Source organism: Chinchilla lanigera, unplaced genomic scaffold (assembly GCF_000276665.1).
Source record: "Chinchilla lanigera isolate Chin_1 unplaced genomic scaffold, ChiLan1.0 scaffold00035, whole genome shotgun sequence".
In the NCBI taxonomy this organism is placed as follows: Eukaryota; Metazoa; Chordata; class Mammalia; order Rodentia; family Chinchillidae; genus Chinchilla; species Chinchilla lanigera.
In genome coordinates this window covers 8,894,483-8,913,641 of record NW_004955436.1, presented here as the reverse complement: position 1 = coordinate 8,913,641, position 19,159 = coordinate 8,894,483, and the positions used below count along the sequence as shown (strand labels likewise).

The 19,159-nt window shown below is 37.4% G+C and overlaps 1 protein-coding gene and 1 long non-coding RNA gene across 7 annotated transcripts in view; one reads left to right on the top strand and one right to left on the bottom strand.

The window, feature by feature from the left end:
• The window catches only part of LOC102011583, a 16,822-nt gene extending 12,435 nt beyond the window's left edge, over window positions 1-4,387 (bottom strand). For all 3 annotated transcript variants that reach the window (XR_261775.2, XR_261776.2, XR_001234994.1), the window contains exons 1-2: window positions 4,302-4,387; window positions 2,414-2,536 (exon numbers count right to left, since the gene is read on the bottom strand). This is a non-coding gene — a long non-coding RNA (uncharacterized LOC102011583). The remainder of the gene's footprint in view (window positions 1-2,413; window positions 2,537-4,301) is intronic.
• Window positions 4,388-4,601: 214 nt separating this feature from the next.
• Window positions 4,602-19,159, top strand: part of Themis (thymocyte selection associated) — a 165,206-nt gene continuing 150,648 nt past the window's right edge. For all 4 annotated transcript variants that reach the window (XM_005389175.2, XM_005389174.2, XM_005389177.2 and 1 more), the window contains exon 1: window positions 4,602-4,709. In XM_005389175.2, coding sequence (XP_005389232.1) covers window positions 4,619-4,709 — 91 coding nt within the window. In that variant the 5' untranslated portion in view covers window positions 4,602-4,618. The remainder of the gene's footprint in view (window positions 4,710-19,159) is intronic.

The window sequence follows — 19,159 nt, the reverse complement described above, 5'->3', positions numbered from 1 at the left end:
ATTCACGGAGGCATTGTTATGAGCTCTGGGTATTCAGCTCAACTCGTGTAGACGTTGTGGGATCCAGGCCCTCAGCTGGATTCCTTGGTCTTAGTGTGTGGACAGATTTCTTGCACTCTTTTGTATACTGTTCTTTGGGTGACTTATAAATAATCATATAAAGTATGTGTCCTGTATTGTGTTGTTCCCCTTGCAAAATAAGTCCGAAACCAATACAGCTTGCCAGGCAAGTGCTGCCCTTGTGCCACTGAACTACATCCCTGGTCCTATTGGCTTTTGTTATTACAACAGCTCTCAACTGATTGGTGATTCTGTGTTGGCACTGACTTTTTTTCTCCTCAAGTTGTATTTAAAATGTTCCTCTTGACTTTGGCTTTTAAAGTTTTATTATGATATTGCTTGGTATGCATTTCTATGCATTTACCTTGAAATTCTTGGCAAATCCTGAATCTGTGGGTTGATGTCTTTTCAGCTTTGTAAAACTTCCAGACATTTGCCCTTGAATTATTTTTTCTCTCCTTTTTTTCCTCCTCACATGTAAGTTAGTACATAGAAGAGACCTATTCTCTGTGGTTGACATCTCCCTTATGTTTTCTTTTGATATTCTGCTTTAAAAAAATCTGTCTGTAAAAGTAGATATTTTCTGCTGTCCTGTATCCAGTGTGAGTGTCCATACTAGATTCCCCATCTGGTCTTAAGCACCATAAATGAATTCTTAATTTTAGTAATTAGATTTTTCAAATACAGAATTTTCCTTCAGCAATTTTCTTGCAAAATTCCCTTGCTTCCTATTTTCTAGTTTTGAACCTGTAAATCAAGTTTATTTAAGTAAATTAATGTATTCATTCATTTTTGAGACAGGATCTCTCTTCCTTGCTTAGGCTGGACTTGAACTCTTGGGCTCCAGAGACCTCCCTGCCTCAGCCTCCCCAGTATCTAGGACTACAGGCATGCACTGCTACACTCAGCAATGTTATTTTAAATTGTGTGACTGATAATTCTGATAGATGGGTTCCCTCAATGCCTCTCACTTTCCCCTCTTTCTTTGTCTTGTTTCTGGCATCCTGTTTTGCTACTGAATCACAGACATTGTGTTTGTAAGAAAAAAATATAGACGTTCTGGCAGCTTTTCCCCACCGGGAGCATTTCCTTTTGCTTTTCTCTGTTAACCTTTGGTGGCCTCAGCTGAGGAGATGGAGTCTGTGGGAGCCTCTTCCTCCTTCTCCACGGTCTCCAGCTTCCCAGCCCTGTGGGATTCTGAAAGCGCTGCTTGGCTTCTTCTCAGCATCTCACTGCTCTTTCTAATTCCTGTCTCATAAAAACTGCAGCTTTTGAGTGGGCAGAAGTCCTATAGGGAAAAAATAGGGCTAAACAAATCCTTTCTGTTTTCCTGGATGCTTTGTTAACCCCAATTCCAATGTTTGGTCTCTCCAGCTATTTGAAAGTGCTAGAAACTTAACGTACCATCTCCTCTTTGTCCTTCAGTGTTGCTCTGTTTGTCAGCTTCTCAGTCAGCTACTAACCCACCACTGCCTGGGGCGAAAAGAAAGTACAGGACTGGGTTCCTCCATTGTGTTACTCTACTTCCTAGGACCTTGGCCTTTCAGGTCCCAAATATCCTGACGGGATTTTGCTCTTCCACACAGCTTTTTGTGAAAAAAAGCATCCAGGTTTTCCAGCAGTTTTTGTAGGAGAAGAGGTCGGATGTAAACTCATAGCTAGAAGCCAAAGTCCTTGAGTCTCTTTGTTCTACATGTTGATTAATGAATGTCCCATATAAATCCACAGATCTCTTCTTTATCTGAGGGGTGTGCTTCCCCTCTTATTTTATTAAAACTCCTTTTTGTTCTACAGAAGTATTTCATAGATTTGTTGCCAAATCTATTAGTCTTTTTTGTAAGACTTTGAATAAAAATAATCCCCCTTTTATTGTATTTTTTTCTGTTTGGTTTATTTCATTTAAATTTAATTTAAAAATTTATCAAAATTTAATTTGGGAGTATGGAATACTATCAAACTCTTAATTGTTTCCCAGTTATTTAACAACCAGGTAAAATGTGTTCCCTACTTACTGCTTTGAAATTCCACTTTTTCAATGTGGGACATGTAGTATTATATAGAGTCTGATTCTTTTCTGAGCTCTCGTTAATCTGCCACTACATCGCTAATCTGCTGTTTTCCTGACTGAGCTGTAATAGTCATTTTACCATGTGTCACTTGAATACCTTCTCTTTTTTTTTTTTTTTTTTTCCTGAACGGGGAACCGAACTCACAACCTTGCACTTGCCAGGCAGGTGCTGTGCCACTGAGCTAAATCCTCAGCCCCTTGAGTACCTTCTCAATGACCTTCTTTGCCAATTTTATCATGGTGCCCCCCCCATGAGGTCTTTGCCATGTCAGAAGGGTTTCCTACCTGGATTAAGCAGTAACACTGGAGATACTCAATACAGACGTGTTTAGTTCTATCAGCCACGGAGCTTAAAGGATTTGGAGGTTAGAGAAGAATTGTGTTTCACATGACTCTGAGCCTTCAGGCCTGGAAAACAGAAAATGGTCATATCATTAACTAATATTGGATATGCAAGGGACACAGATTTTAGCTGATGTTGACAGTGTGCTAGAGTTACCTGTCGAGAGAAGAGAAGCCGGGGTAACGCAGGTAATTGCAAAAGACTGGTGACATTATGAAATCTTACTACCATTGGCCAGTAGGATAGAAAGTTGACTTGGGGATTTGTTTTTTTTGTTGTTGTTGTTGTTTTGTTTTGTTTTTCTCCGGTACCGGGAACCGAACTCACGACCTTGCGCTTGCCAGGCAGGCGCTTTTGCCACTGAGCTAAATCTCCAGCCCCCTGGGGATTTGTTTTTAATCATGTGAAGGGGCTGGGGATTTAGCTCAGCGGCAAAGCGCCTGCCTGGCAAGCGCAAGGTCTTGAGTTCGGTTCCCGGTACCGGAGAAAAACCAAAAAAAACACAAAAATCATGTGAAATACAGTTTGGAGGAGATATCAAAGAGGATTCACCGTAGCGCTTGTTCTAATGAATGCTTGATTTTTCAGGAGCAGTCCTCAGTTGTCCTTTCCACACATCAGCCATGGGAAACACTTTGTGAAGCTGCAGACAGAATTTGTGGTTGATTGCGGAGCCTGACTTAGGGAGACAGTGAAGTCAGATCAAGTTTGGGAGATTTGGGAAAATCGTTGCAAGTGACACAATAGAAGTTCCTGATGAAAACCACTCTAAATGCTGGTTTCTAAAGAAAGACTGTCAAGCAGATTCTTCTAATATCTAATATAATTATGAGGAGCAGAAAGAGTGTGCTGAGCTCTGTGTCAAAGTCAGACAGTGTTTTCTTCCTAGGTCAGCCACTAGAAGGGCCTGATGCGAGCTGGGACAACTCCAACCCTCTATATCTGGCGGTGAGCCCTGCAGTCTGAGGCCAAAACAGTCCACTGGAAAGGGTCTAGGGGCCAGGTTAACAACAGAATGGGCAGCTTTTGGCCTCTTTCTTTCTGTACAACCCAACTTTCCTTTACCTATCCTGACAAAGCTCAGAAAATATCACTTTGATTTGTGTACTGAAGTTCTAAAACACTGCTAGAATTAAACCCAAAGAGCAGAGAGAAGCAGGTGTTTAGGGAGCTGGCTTTCATAAGACTCTCTCAGCTGTTTCTGCTGCAGGCATTTTAAACCCTAAAATTAAACCACAGGCTCAGGAGTGTAGAATTTTGGTCTTGGAAGAAATGTACTATTTACTTCTACTTTTTCTCCACTTAAGAAATGAGACCAAGGAAGATGGGAGAAGACAAGGCTGAAGCCCACCTGTAATTCAAAAGCAGAGTCGAGCCCAGGAAACCCTGGCTTCCTAACAAGTGATCTAAATACTTTCCATCACAGCGGGGCCCTTAAAAAACCCATGCACCTCACTCTATTAATTACGGCATCCCTTGGCATTTGGTATCCTCCCCCACCCTCTTTGAAGATTCAGCAAAATTTTCGCTGTGTAAGAATAAAAAGTGGTTTCCATGCTCTCTCCGGAGCATCAGAGTTCCAAAATGAGCTGACACAGAGCACTTTTGGAAACAAATTTAATATAAAAGCACAACGTATGCAAATAAGGCACAAAGGAAACTTTAGGAAGGGGCTGGAGAGATCATGAATTAGTGCGGTGCCATTTTTAAGAGGAGCCTTCAGCCCTCCACAGCTTCTCCCTCCCTAATGAACGAGCCCCAGGCCCTGGAGCCCCCTGCCGTGGCTGTGGGTGCCCACCCGACCAGCAAAACCCAGAGGGAGCTCCTTACCTGTTCTCACGTTTTAGGCAGTGTCTGCTCAGCCACACTCACCCCGCCCCCATCCTGTTCTACTTGGGTGTCAGAAGGAAATGAAGCCACAAGGAGAACAAAAAGAGTGGTGACACCTTTTGTCTGCTGCCTTTTCCTTCCTCCCTCTTCACCGTCCTCCACACATCCAGCTGCTTCAGCCTGGTTTGGCTGCAGTGTGATATCTGCCCGCCCCAGGAGGAGTCATGTGCGAGGACTGCAACTGCCAACAAGCAGTCATACCCAGAAGCCACGCGCTGTTCTAGGAACCAAGGCTCGACACCGCCCAAGCCGGAGCAATGGCATTGTCTCTGGAACAGTTTGTCCAGTCCCTTGACCTCAGGACTCTGCCCAGGGTCCTAGAAATCCAGTCTGGCATCTATTTTGAAGGTAAGCTCTGTCTTAGTCCTTCACTGGCTAGAAAATACAGTTCTTTGGAAGTCCATACACCTGGGAATTCTTGTGGGAATTTTAATAGAGTGTGAATTATGTAAAGGAAAAGTGATTTTTTAAAAAAGTAATTAACTGAGAAGTGATCTAGACCCAAGAGTGCTGAAGAAGAGAGAAATTAGGTAAGGTCTCTGGGGTGCCTGGAGGCCGGAGATAAGCACTGTGTGAAACTTGTTGGGATTTTTGTATGCACCCAGTCATTCATGTGGATGGTCAACGGCTTCTACGTGTTTTTTGGAACTGGTTGTAATCAAAAGCAAAAAAGTATTAATATTTGCTTCTAGAATCTTAAAAGGTCTTTTTCCTAACAGAAAAGCAATCTTCAAGAGCACGCTGTAGAAGGTAGTGCTCCCCACGGTTTTAACTACTCCGAAAAGTTGCTTAAGCCAACACTTCTCTTACTGTAGCTGCAGTCGCCTAACTCTTCATTCTTGAAGTGATAACATTTTCAACTTGGAAAACTTCTGTTGCGGGGCAGCCAGCACATGACTGTAATCCCAGCTCTCTTGGAGGCTGAAGCAGGAGGATTGTGGTATCAGCACCAATACAAATTTTTTAAAAGTTAGAAAAAAAGAGAGAAATGAATGCTTATTCATCACAAGAGAATTAAAAATCTATGTTGAAAAGTCTTAGTTCAATTAAAATTATTGAATATGTTGGTAAATTTTGGTGTAATTCAGGCAACAGATCTTTGAAAACTCCAATATACAGCCTAGAATCTTTAAGTGCATGACTGGATATGTGCAAGAAATGGAGATCATTTTCTAAATAATTATACACTCTTGTTGCGAAGAAAGGTAGAATTGAAGCAATGATGGAGTCAGATCCAGTCAAGGTACTGGGAAAATAATTTAAGAATTTGGTAGGTAAGGCTTTCCTGTTTATTAACAGTCCCTGACATACACTGGTGTGAAAGTGGATTTGCACACCCATTACATTTTCCATTTTCAGTACAGTATTCAATAAATTGCATACTAAACACTTTATTATATAACAGGCATTTTGCTAGTGCTTTTGTCCAACTGAACACTAACCTGAGTGTTTTGAGTATGTTTAAGGAAGGCCACGCTAAGCCATGATGGTTGGTGGGTCAGATATATTAAGCATATTTTATATATATATATACATATTTAGAAATCAATTAAGTTCATAAGAAATTCAATGGTAATTCTCATTGGATTGAATGGTTTTACATATTAACTTGGGGATAAATTACATCTTTTATTATTATTCGAAACACACGTGTTCAGACCATCTTCTTCACACTTTATTATTGTACTACTGTGTTACAATTGAGATTGGTTTTTACAATTTAAGCACATCCATAGAGCCATCACTCTAGTCAAGAATCAGAAAACTACAAATGTTCTAGAAGCCCCATTTTATGCTCTTTTTCCATTGTTGTGCAGGTACTCCAAGCTAACCACTATTATGACTTTTATCTATTGATGAGGTTATAGAAATGGAAAGTTCTTTTATGTATTCTTTTATAGTTGGCATACGTATTTAATGTATTTGTTAAGTTAATCACTGTTCTGCATAGTTTATTTATTTCTGGTGTATATCACTTTCTGTTGCATACTACAATTTACACATTTTACTGCTAGTGAGCATTTGGATTATTTCCAGGTTGAATTTGTTACCGGTAATGTTATCAGGAACACTGTTTACATGTATTCTCACATGTATATGCATTCATGTGGGTAATGAAAAACAAGTTTCAAATTCTAATTAATCTGTAGGCCCAGTAACAGTGTTATCAGTCTTTTTAGTCATTCTGGTAAGAGTATAATGGAACCCTATGGTCCTAGGATCTCTGTTATGACTAATGAGTCTGAATGTCTTTTTATGCACTTTTTGGCTAGCTGGAGGGGTACTTGATAGATAATATTCTTCACAGCTCTTTCTCATTTCTATTAGATTTTATAAATTTTTATTAATGATTTCATGAAGTACTTATAAAACAACCCTCTATCCATTACGTGCATGGTAAACATCCTCTATGGTGTATCTTGACATTTCATCTTTTTAATGATTACAAGTATCAGTATTTATTACTGGTGGAGATTTCACTGTGGCGTTTCCATACATGCATGTATCACGCTTTGATCACGTCCTCCCTCCTTTTTTCTATTGCGTGTTGCCCTGCTCATTATTTAATAGCATCCTTTGATGAGGGGAAGTTTTTAATCTTAGTACCCAGTGTGGTTAAGCCATAGTTATATTCCATTTTGTGTGGTATCAAGCACATTTTTCTTTATCTTAAGTTTATGAAGATATTCAACATTACCTTCTGGAAATTCTATTATTTACTTTTACCTCCAGATCCACAGTCTACCTGGAATAGATTTTTTTCTATTTGGCTTGAAACTGAGGCCCAGGTTTATTATTTTCTTACACAGAGCCATCTGGCTTAGTGACATCACAAAGCTGTCTTTTCCAGTGCTTTTCCAATGACCATGTTACCTTAGTCATTAACAGTGCTCTTGAATTTCTGGGTCTCTTTTAACAGCATGTGTGTTCCAGTCATCTAACTGCTATGCATTGTTGTTATTGTTATTGTTGCATTAGTGATGACACTAAGGGGCCTTGCACATGCTAGGTAAGTGCTTTACCGTGGCCCTTTTTAAATTTTATTTTGAGACAGGGTCTGACGAAGTCACTCAGGCTGGCTTCAAACTTGCCATCCTCCTGCATCAGCCTCCCAGGAGCTGGGATTACAGGTGTGTGTTACTGCACGAGCTTAATTGCTATCTTTACACAAATTCCTTCTTGCGTTAATTAATGCTAATTTTCAACAGTATATAACATTTAACTTGTACTATGTTCTATATAATAATATGCAACAGATTTTGGGTCTTCAACTTGATTGCACATTTGAAACACCTGAGGTATTTGTAAAATACAGATGCTTGTGTATCTTCTTAAAGGATAAAGATCTAATTTTGTAAAAGGGAAGGTGTCATCATCAGCTTTCTAAAAATCTCCCAGATGATTTTAAAATGAAGCCAAATTTGAAAACTACTACCATAAAAATAAGGTCTCCAGTGCATTATTTTTCTTCAAGTTTAGCTCTTTGAATTTTCATATACATTTCAGAATTAACTTATCAATTTTCACAGCACTCCTCCTGGATTTCTGATTAGCAGTACACTGGTTTGGAGAAAATTAACATCATTTTAAATTAAGTCTTCTGATCCGTGAACTGGGTATAGCTTTCTAGTTGTGTAAGTTGGTTTTTTTATTTCTGTGAAAAATGTCTTACAGTTTTTGTAGAGATCTTGTACTTCTTTTAGATTTATTGTTACTTGATTTTTTATGCCATTAGTAATGACGTCTTTCTACTTTTCATTTTCTCTGTTGCATTTGTTGAATGTTAAGGATGTATCTTTGGATTACCTTTTCGAATACACATTCATATTGCCTGTGAATAGTGATGGATTTTGTTTCCGTTTTTCTAACAGCTGTAGTCTTTTTTCTTCTGGTAAAACACTGGCTAGTGTCCCCAGTGTAATATCAGCTGGGTTAGGATGGAAGACCTCTAGTCTCATCCACACGCACTGAAATTCTCAGCAGTTCATTATTAAATATGTTCATTTTAGAATAAAGAAGTTTCTAATGTAAAAATGCTTTGAATTATTTCTTCAATTCTTTAAATTGTAATGTTGTCCCATTCAGAAGCACAGTTTATTTTTTATTTAAGAAAACTAGACATCTTCTACAGTATTTAGTGCTAAGGTTCTGAAAATATCTCTGTAGCGACCTTATATACTCTGTCTACACTAGCTCCTAGAATGTACATACATGATATGTGTATTACTCTACTTACCCAGCGGTGGATTTCTTTTCTCACTTGTTAGCACTCAAGTAGAAAAATGCAGTGAATTATTGTCAGCATTATTCATACATTAACTATTTTATGAATCTTACTAGTTATTTTATTGTTTCTCTTAAGTAGATATTGATATCATTAGAAATCCTCAGGAGTTGTGCTCATTGCTGTGAATTTCGGTATTTTTCTTACCTTTGTACTATAGGCTGGTGCTTCTGGTACTAAGCTAAGCAATCGTGGCAATCGTGTATTATTCCTAAGCACAAAGAAAACCATTTAAAATTCCATCCTTAAGTGTAATGCTTTTAAGTGTAGTTCTTTAGTAGAATTCTTGGAATTCAATATAGGCATTTGCAATTATATTTAATATTTTTGCACTAATCATAATTAAAATAAACCAATAGACTCATCTGTTTTGAATATAAGATAATATAATTTTACTGAAATGAGCTACATACATTTTGTTGTTTTCTACTTTTTGAAATAATTTTCTAAAAATTGACCTTGAGTTCTTCCTTAAAATTTGATCAAACTTTCTTACAAGTGTCACTAAACAATGAATTTTTTGAAGAGAAAAAGAGTTTGATTTTATTAGTATTTTATATTGTATTTTGTTACTTTCACTGATTGCTGGATTAATCTTTCCTTTTTATCTTTCTATTTTCTTTCTTACTCTTTTTCTAGCTACCCCTGTTGACTCTGTAGACATTTTTAAAACTTTTTTTTTGCTTCTTGATAAATGCATTTAAAATTAAACATTTTATAAAGATTTTTTTCATTGTTCCTCATAACTTTTGTCATGTAGATTTTTTATTACTCAGTTCTGATTGTAATTTCTTTTACATTCAGTAGCTATTTATTGGTTAATCATAGAGGATTTTATTTAACTACCCTTCACTTTTAATTAATTTTATTGTGTTTTCAAAATAAAAATAGAATGTATTATAGGGTTATAGAGACTTGAATAAGGTTCTCTTTGCTTTGTGGTAGGAACCATGGCTTACTTTGAAGCTTGAGGGAAGTTGAAAATAGCTAACTTCAAGTTATGTGAGTTCTGAGGTACTGAATTGAATACTTAAAACTGGCAACCACATTAGCAGGCTACATGTTATTCTCATTAATGTATTGCTTAAAGCACTCACAATTTTAGGGTAAATTTGCCTTACTGATGTGAAACAGAACTGTCAGTTATAAAATCAGAACTCTGATTCCTGCATGAGGTACAAATGAGAAATGATTTTGTGGTCAAATTAAAACATTCAGCATTTACTTTGCTTTTTGTTAAGAAAAGTAGACTCAAGTCATGCTAAACTTGATATAAAGACCAGTATAGCTATGGTATATGAAGTATTAATGAGTGGCCCATAATAATTTTCTGGTAAATCTGAACTGTACCTATTATACCCACATGTCAGCATATGATAAGGAAAACTGAGCAACCATTTCTGAAAAGAACAAAACCAATTTGAATTCTTTCCCACTGCATCATAAACTAAAACTGAACACAGATAACAATAGTATAACTTAAAATATCCACTACAGAGCACTCAAAAGCTATATAAAATAATAAACTAGGCACTTAAAAGTGAAAGAAAATAAATTTATGAAGTAAAATAACTTCCTATAAAAGTTGCAAATACATAAGCTTGACAAAAAGACAAACTGCAAGCTGCAAATATTGTTTATATAGCACATAGAATATGAAAATCTTGACTTTATAATTACATTAAGCAAAATTGAATGTGAAATTTAAAAATGGACAAAAATATAAAAGTTCACATATCATATCAATATAAAAAGATTTTCAAATCTATGAACAAAAATGCATTATTGGCCTTCTAAAATAATTTTTTAAATTTTACTTTTATCAGCCCGTGTTTGCAGTACCTAATGATTACATTAATCAGAGGGAGATGGTGTGTGTGCAAAACATCTGAATTCTGCTTACTTCCCCTTCCTCTCTTCCCTTTCTCCTTTCTCCTTCCCTTGGTTCCTTCCCAGTCAAAAATATAAAAAATGTACGTAACCCAGTGTAGGTATGAATGGGTAGACACTAGGCACCGTTGGTGGGTGTATGAACTGTTCCAGCCCTTGTGGTTAGCATTTGGGTGATCTCTATCAACATGTGAAATGTACAGAAATATCCGAGTTCTAGAAATCAGGTTTAAAACATAGATATATAAAGCAAATGTAATGATCACATCAGGATGGTCACAGAGGAACATGTTACAGTGAAATATTAAGCAAGCCTAGCATAAGGTAGCTTACATAAACCCCTATGGCACATTACCAAGTGTGTTCAAGGGGCCAGAGTCATTCTTGGGGAAAATGCAAGGCTCTATCCTTACAGCGTACGTTCCAGTAAACAGAACATATGACAAACAAATAAGCAAGTATATCAGCAGAAAGCAGAGAAAAGAAATGATCTTTTGGTAGGATGACCAAGATTCATCCGTTAGTCTTCTGGTTTCCTCACATACATTTGCAAGTGCTAATATTTCTACATACAAAGCACATCCTTTCTCTGGATTACGATTATTTCTGATGACATGGAAGTTAGCAGGGCCCTGAATAAACTGAGGACATTACACTTCAAACGTCTGGACAAACACTCTAGCTGGGGAAGAGTAAATACCAAGCCTTTTAAAAGCATTGTTTTGGTCAGTTTTCCTACCATTGGGACATGGTACTAGACACCTACGATTTAAAGGAGGAGAGGTTTAATTTAGCTCATTCTTTCAAGGGGTTCAGGCCACGGTTGGCTCCAAGGTAGACACATCACTGTGGGAAAGCCTGAAGGAGCAAAGCTTCTAGTTCATGGTGGCTAAGAAACAGAGCAGGGGAACAGCTCCAGAGAGAAAGGGATAAGAGTCTCCGTGGTCCTTCCAGGCTTCCTGACCCACCCAGCACACCCTGAAGTGAGCTTCACCCATCCCCTTGGGTGGCTCTCTAGCCAGTGGTACTGACAATCCAGTTTAACAGTCCCAAGAATGTATGATGTGGTTGAGAAGCAGAGAGATGACTCACGAGACTGAAGCAGAACAACTGAAAGGCAGGCGGTTGGGGAGGAAGGCGGGTCCGAGCAGGGGCACACCTCGTAGGTTGTCATGGCCACAGTGACACCTACCGTGATATCCAGTGGACCTGAGGAGTGGATGGGGCCGGGAAAATGAAGGAAGGCTGACTGCAGAGTGGAGGCCTAATACTGACAAGGAATAGCTAAGAAACATTCTGAAAAATGAATGTTTCAGAGTGCATAAATACAGCAAATATCTGCAGACCAAAAGGAGTGTTCCAGGAAGAGAAAAAATAGCCCTGCATTTCAGAACATCACAATCAGAGAGAGGCTCGTGAGATGAGAGTTAAGGAGAGGGCCACAGTGTTTTGAGGAGCTTGGTGCTTATAAGAAACAAATGCCAGTGTCTGAGCAGGTAACTTCCAGGAGCTGATTGTCTTTGTAGATAGACTGCAGACTGCTTTACGGAGAACAAACGTGAAGTGAGGGGCGCATTAGGAAACTTGCAGTGATCCAGAAGAGATGGTAGTACCTTGATTTAGGTTTCAGGGAAATGGGACAGTTCAGGACATACTTTGGAGGTAAAAGGGCCAGGACTTGCTCGTGGATATAATATGGGTGAGAGAGCAGAAAGGAACAAAAGGTAAACCCAGAGATATTGTCTAAACCAGTAGGTAAATGTTTGTACATTTGACAGTGGTAGAAAAAAGGAAAGATGGGATTTGGTGAGAATAGCAACAGTTTTTTTTAGACAGGTTAAATATAAGAAGCTATAAATCATACAAAAGAAAATTTTAAGAAGACAATTAAAAAGCCAATATTGGCCATAGAGGGACTGAAATTGTCCATATTTGATCAGGACTTTATTGATTAAAAATATCATCCACTGCGAAAAGAGGTACATTCTTCACATATACTTTTTTGCTAATTTTTATTGTCATTCTAAATCATACATAATAAAAATTGTAAGAATAAAAATAATAATATTGTAAACAATTCTAATATTTTTCATAGTGAAAACCCACTTTTTCTTCATAAAAGCTGTGAAGTTAGTATAGCTTCAACAACATTGCTGAAATACTTTGAAATTTTACATATTTTACGGAAAATGTTGATTAAACACCACATAATATGAAAATATTTGTAATTTAAATGGTTTGAATTCATTTCAGTACTTGTTTTGAATGGCAGTTATGAAAGATTTGTATGAAATTCCAATAAATACCACATAATCTATACACAGGGGAAGGGTTCTCAATAATATTTGTAGTTGTCAATTGACGTATGAAGTACTTTTTTCCCTTTTCTTATTTTTTTTGGTTAATGTTTACAGAAGCATAGTGCTTACCTGCCTCGTGGGGAGTTGGCACAGGGACATAACACATCTGTGTTCTTTTTTTCCTCCCTTTCCCTCCATCTTCTGGTCTCCTCCCTTTTTGAAAAGATCCTTCTCTCCAGTTCCTATTATCTTTTCTTTTTCTCTACTTATATTTTTGGTTTCTCAGACAGGAGAAGCCATGTGATGTTTAAGCTTGTGTGTGTGATTTAGTTCAGTTAACATTAGGTTTTGAGGTGTATTCATTTTCCTACAAATGACTCAAGCTTGTCTTCTTTTATGGCATATAGTCCTCTACAGTGAGTAAACACCAACTTTTTGTTAAATCCTCCCTTTTTTGGATGGACATGTAGACCACTTTTAGGATTTAGATATTATGAATTGTGCTGCCATAAACATGATTATATGCATATCATTGTCATGTGATGTCTTTGACTCTTTTTTGAGAAGATGCCTAGGAGAGAAATACCTGGGTCAAATAGAATTTCTAGATTTAGTTTTTCTTGAGGACTCTCCATACTAATTTCCACAGTGTTTATACTAGTTTACATTTCCACCAATAGTGTAGAAGGGTTCCTGTCTCCTTGCAGGCTTGCCAATATTTATTATGACTTCTTGACAATAGCCGTTTCTTCTGGAGTAAGAGCAAATCTCAGTATTGGTTTAATTTGCATTTCTCTAAAAACAAGAGATATGGAACATTTTTTCATGTATTTATTGACCATTTCTTCTTCTTTTTTTGAGAATTGTCTATTCATTTCAGTTGCCCATTGTTTGATTGGGTCTTTTCTTTGGGGTGGTCTAATTTTTTTGAGTTTTTTGATGTAATCTAGATATTAGTTCTTTGTCCAGGGAATAACTGGTCCAAAGGCACAAATTTTTCCCATTCTGAAGATTGTCTGTTCGCTCTGAAGGTTATTTCCTTTGCTGTAGAGAAGCTTTTTAATTTGATATGATCTCATTTATTGATTCTTGATGTTATTTCATAAATCTGATTTGGGGTGTTTTATTAGATAGCAGTTATATGCAACTGATGACAGCCTGGGTAAGCAGAAGTACTGCTCTACCATTTTTTTCCTAAATGGACTCTGCAAACTTCAATTCTCAAGTGGCTTTGTTGACAGCTTTCATTTATTGTCTGTTTTTTGAGAGTATCAATTAGATTAGAACTTAAAGATTTTTAAAATCACCTTACTGGGACACATAGGAACTCCATTACATGAAAGTATATTGAAAGTAACTGAACGAATGAGGAATTTCCAATCTGTCTCAGGATATTGTGTACTATGCATGTCTTAGGATAATTGATTTGTTCTTAATAGTGTATACTAGAAAGTTTAACATTAAATGTTAGTAAATATTTATGCTAACTACTAGTGTGACTTATTTTATATAAAATTACTATAACATTTTAGTATTTTCTTCTATCACTTGACATTTCATAATATTCTGTAATGTTACATGAGGCATATTAGGATCATATAATGTCTTGAAATTTATCTGGGTAATAACACTACCATCTGCTCATTGAAAAGTGAGTTCATTACTTTGTATTCAGGAAATATCTAGGTTTTTGTTTTACTATACTGCACATTGCTAACTTTCTCACTTATATATTTGCCATCATGTTGGTGCTGACTTACAAATTTGACAGAAAACCAAAGTAGCATCATGAGCTTTTGCTGAGTTACAAGGTAAAGTTTCATTGGCCTTATAAAAATACATGCATATGGTTAGCAATTTAGCAACTGTGGAAGCACAAAACTACCCATTACTCAATGGGATAGAGGAACACTGTTCACATTTTGTTGTATTTTTTTATAATTTTTATGAAAATATGAATTAACTTTTAAGGTAGAAAAATTGAAAAATGCAAAAATTCTCTTTGCCGTAGTTTGTGTGAATCTCATCACTTCCAGAAACTTTGCTTTATGCTCTTGGTTCAAGTCACTCCAATTTATTGTTAGCATTATTAAAATTTTCTTCTCTGTCCTTTGATTCCTTATCTCTATCCTCAACCACCATCTAGGGTCATACTTTATTAAATTTTTAAGTGTAGTTTTTGAGCTCCAAGGGGCAGGATCCAGGGATTGTTGAGCTACATCCCTAGATATTTTTAGTTTTAATTTTGAGACAGGTTCTCACTAAGTTGCCCAGACTCGCCTCAAACTTGTGATCCTCCCTCTTGAGTAGCTGGGGTTACAGGCGTGGGCCACCATGTCTGGTCAGAATCTTGTTTTTAAAATGTCCATTGAATGATACCACACCTCTGTTATACTACAGTGAGTATAGCATACACCCCTACACTGGCCCCTGCCCCGTTATTTCTGGGCTTGTTTAAGGATGTCCTTTTCCTAGCTGGCTGGCTTCTCCTATCTGGGGGCTTTGCTCATGTCTTTTCTTGGGCTGGAAGCTCCTGTGTCAGCTACTAACTTGCTGCACCCACTGTCTGTGACAGGTATTAATCCTGCAACCCTCTTCCTCCCCTCACCGATAGCTTCTGTCTTCCATGCTCTGTTCATTTTTTTAAACCTAAACACCCATCTCCTTCTCATATATGTTGTTTATTTTTGTCTCCCACTGTATTTTTCCTGTATATCTAGTGAGGTATAATTTACAGACTACAGAATCCATTCCTTAGAAACACATAGTTCAATGTTACTCAGAAGTTTATAAAGACGTGCAATCATCACCAATTTTAGACCAGATCTATCACCTCAAAGAATTGCCTTCAGTTGTGTGCCATTTATCCCCACTTGGATTTCCGGCCTCAGGCAACTCTCATCTGCTTTCTGTCTATAAACTTACCTTCCCCAGCTCCTTCATGGACAATGAGGCATAAAATATGGAAAAGTGAATAAATAATGCCTAACACTGCAAGATCAAGATGCAGTAATAATGCACATTATTAGAGACATAGAAGCAGATACCTAGGGGACAGGCTGAAGGGCTGGGGCTGTAGCTCAATGACAGAACACTTGCCTAATGTATTTGAGGCTCTGGTTTCATACCCAGTACCAGAAAAAAAATTTTTCGAGCCCACTGAAAATTATTCTCTTTTGAAATGTGACTTACAGGGATAAAGGCTGTGGAATACTTTTTTTTATAGCAAACCTTATAGAATGTTAAACTATTAAACTGTGTTGGTATATAACTTTAATAAAAACTGCATATTAAAACATAATGAAAAATAAAACAAAAGCACTGTGTAGTCTTTTCCCCATGCTTATTAGCAATTTATTTCCCCATGCTTACTAGCAATTTATTTATTAAAATATCTCTTCAAATAATTTGATCAATTTTCACTGAATTATTCTTAGTTGTTATTGAGCTACAAAAATTCTTTATATATGCTAGATACTTGATTTGCAAGTATTTTCAGCAATGCATCTGCAAATATTTTCTTTCTCTTTATGATTTGTCCTTTCAATTTCTTGATGTTTTCTTTTGAAGCAAAGGTTTTCAAATTTTGATGAAGTCCAACTGATCTTTTGTCCTCTTTAGAGGTCATGCTCCTGTGGATGGTTCAGAAGGCAGAAAATTGTTCTCTTCAGTGTCTGTGACGGGTGTGTGTGTGTGTGTTTGTGTGTGTCTGTCCGTGGCCACTCTGAAGCTGGATGATTTTCCTAGGAGGACTCAGAGAACCCACTCCAGCTGTTGTACTCAGGGTTATGGTTTATTATAAGTCAGCAAAGGTTTATTGGAAGAATGTATTGGTATATCTGAGGAGAAATGAGAAGCCAACATGGCCGAAAGAAGGGAGAGATCGGAAATGCTATTAGCGGAAATGACCGACAGCCTCATAGGCTTTTAGGTCCCATGGAAACCCGGACAGTCCAATCTAAATGCGCAAAACTCTGCTGAAGGATGTGAGAACCTCTGTCTTCACTATGAGTTTAATCGGCAGATTTCATTCATTTTCACTCTATCAAGAAAAAAATGCTGAAGAAAGCACACACCCATTTGCAAAAGTAAAAGCAGAATGTTTCCTGAGTCCAGAAATGTGATGCCCAAAGTGTTTCTCATAGGACGTTTTAAATGTCATAAAAATGTTTTTCCCTGCTCTTGTGAGTTCAAGTTTTTAGATATTATATTTTGAATACAATAAATGTTATAATATTTCTGGTTGGTACAGAAATTGTTAAGATCATGGAAAATTTTTCCTAAAATAATCTTTTCCTTCATTTTTTTCTTCCTTTCTTCTTCCCTCTTCCCTCTTTCCCTCCCCCTCCTTTCCTTCCTTATTTCCTTCCTTCTTTCCATCTTTTCTTTCCGCCTCAACATAGATAAAATGTGGTCCCCTGCACTGGTATGCTCTGTAGGGCAACAAAAGGAGGTAGATATAGTGTAGAAGTCAGTGTTTATAACAGCACTAAAGTGTTCTAAATGGCACAAACCATCTTATAAGAGGCTGTAATTATCCACTCAGGAAAGTCAGAGAAAAGTTAAGATAAATAAGACTATTAGAACAAGAGAAAATTCTTTAGAAGTTGATGTAAATTTAAAAATTGAAAGTGCAGCCCAATGACTACTCAGAATAGTGGGTAAATCTGGCAATACGTGGTCATATTTTCAATGGCTTCTTTATAACAAATATATCAGATGTACTGTAATCAGTAAGAACCAAACAATGCATTTATTATAATATGTGTTATAGACTGAATATTTGCCTACCCCAAAATATTGTGTTGAAGGCCTAAGCCCTAATGTGAATATATTTAAAGATAGGTTCTCTATGGAAAAAATTAGGTAAGATGAGGTTATTGATGAACCCCTTGGGTGATGAAATTAGTGTCCTGATGAGAGGACACACACACACACACACACACACACACACACACACACACTGCAGAAATGTCTGTGAGTCCATCGTCAAAAGCAGAAGTATGCAAAATTGGAAGAGAGTCCTCATCACCAAAAACTAAATCATCTGGAAGCTTGATCATGCACTTCTAGCCCCAGGACTAAAAGAAAGTAAATTCCTGTGCTTTAAAATGCCTCATTCACAGTATTTTATTAAGGTGGTACCAGTTAGCCCAAGGTGTCCTCCTGTTCACAAAAGTAAAAGAACTTCATTGAAGTTTACTTGGAAATTACAGAAAAGTCCAAAGTATTTCTGAAATGTTTAAGGCAAACAAAACAACAAGCAAAACTTCATCCCAGATGAGTAGAACAGGACCCATCCCAGTAGAAGTTTTACCCGGTGGATTCAAGAAGCAGATGCACAGCAAGGAGTGCATGAGAAGCAGCCACGTCCCTGGTCTTTTTGGGTCGTCTTCTGGGCTTGAAAGCTCATGAAAGGCAGTCGGCAAAGGAGCAGTTGAAGATTTCAGACTGGTAGGTGACATCCTGGCTGATGAAAGCAGAAATGGAGTACTGAAGTCATATTCTGCTACGTTTGAGGCTCTAACAAAACATAGACACACAAATGAGCATCTAAAGATAAATCGTGGCAGAGCTGCGAGGGCTGACATTGCAGATTTAAGAGTGAGCGAAAGAAGGCTTGTTATTTCAGGGTTTGCCCTAGAGTCCGTGTGCTGAATCAAAAACATGTGGGACCCAGGAACACTCACTTAGGAGGTGGGGGTAGGGGAAGAACTTTTAAAATCCCCAAACCTGACTATACACTAGAAGAGGTGCAGCATTTTGAGCTTGTTTGTCTGTGGAAAGAAATGACAGCACCAGGTTGGGAAAATATCACAGATAAACAAAGGAATTAGTGGCTAGATTGTGGCAGATTATTAGTGACACGATAGGGACACGTACTGAACACTTACTATGGGCTGGACGCTGGGCCATGCACTTTGGATATAGACCTGGGTAGATAAGTACATATAATACACACAAAGTATGTATTTTAGGTGTGTTCCCTGTGCATAAAGATGTGGATAGCGATAAAGCAATGCATATCATTATGTAAACCCTAACTACGTTCAGTTATACACGAATTTAGTTTTCATATGTATACAAGTGTATTATCTTATGGGAAATTTGTTAATTCATAATATTTATAGCTATTCAACTCTTTGAAGTCTATTGCAAAATGATTACTTTGACTGCCATGTTTCAGGGTCACAGAGATTTGATTTATATTTTCTTTTAAAACTTTGCAATCTTTCTTTTGCTGTTCTCTGTGTTGCTTTTTTCTACTCTTTCTTTTCCTGTTCTTCTGTCTCAGAGCTGACATTTCAGTTTGTGTATATATG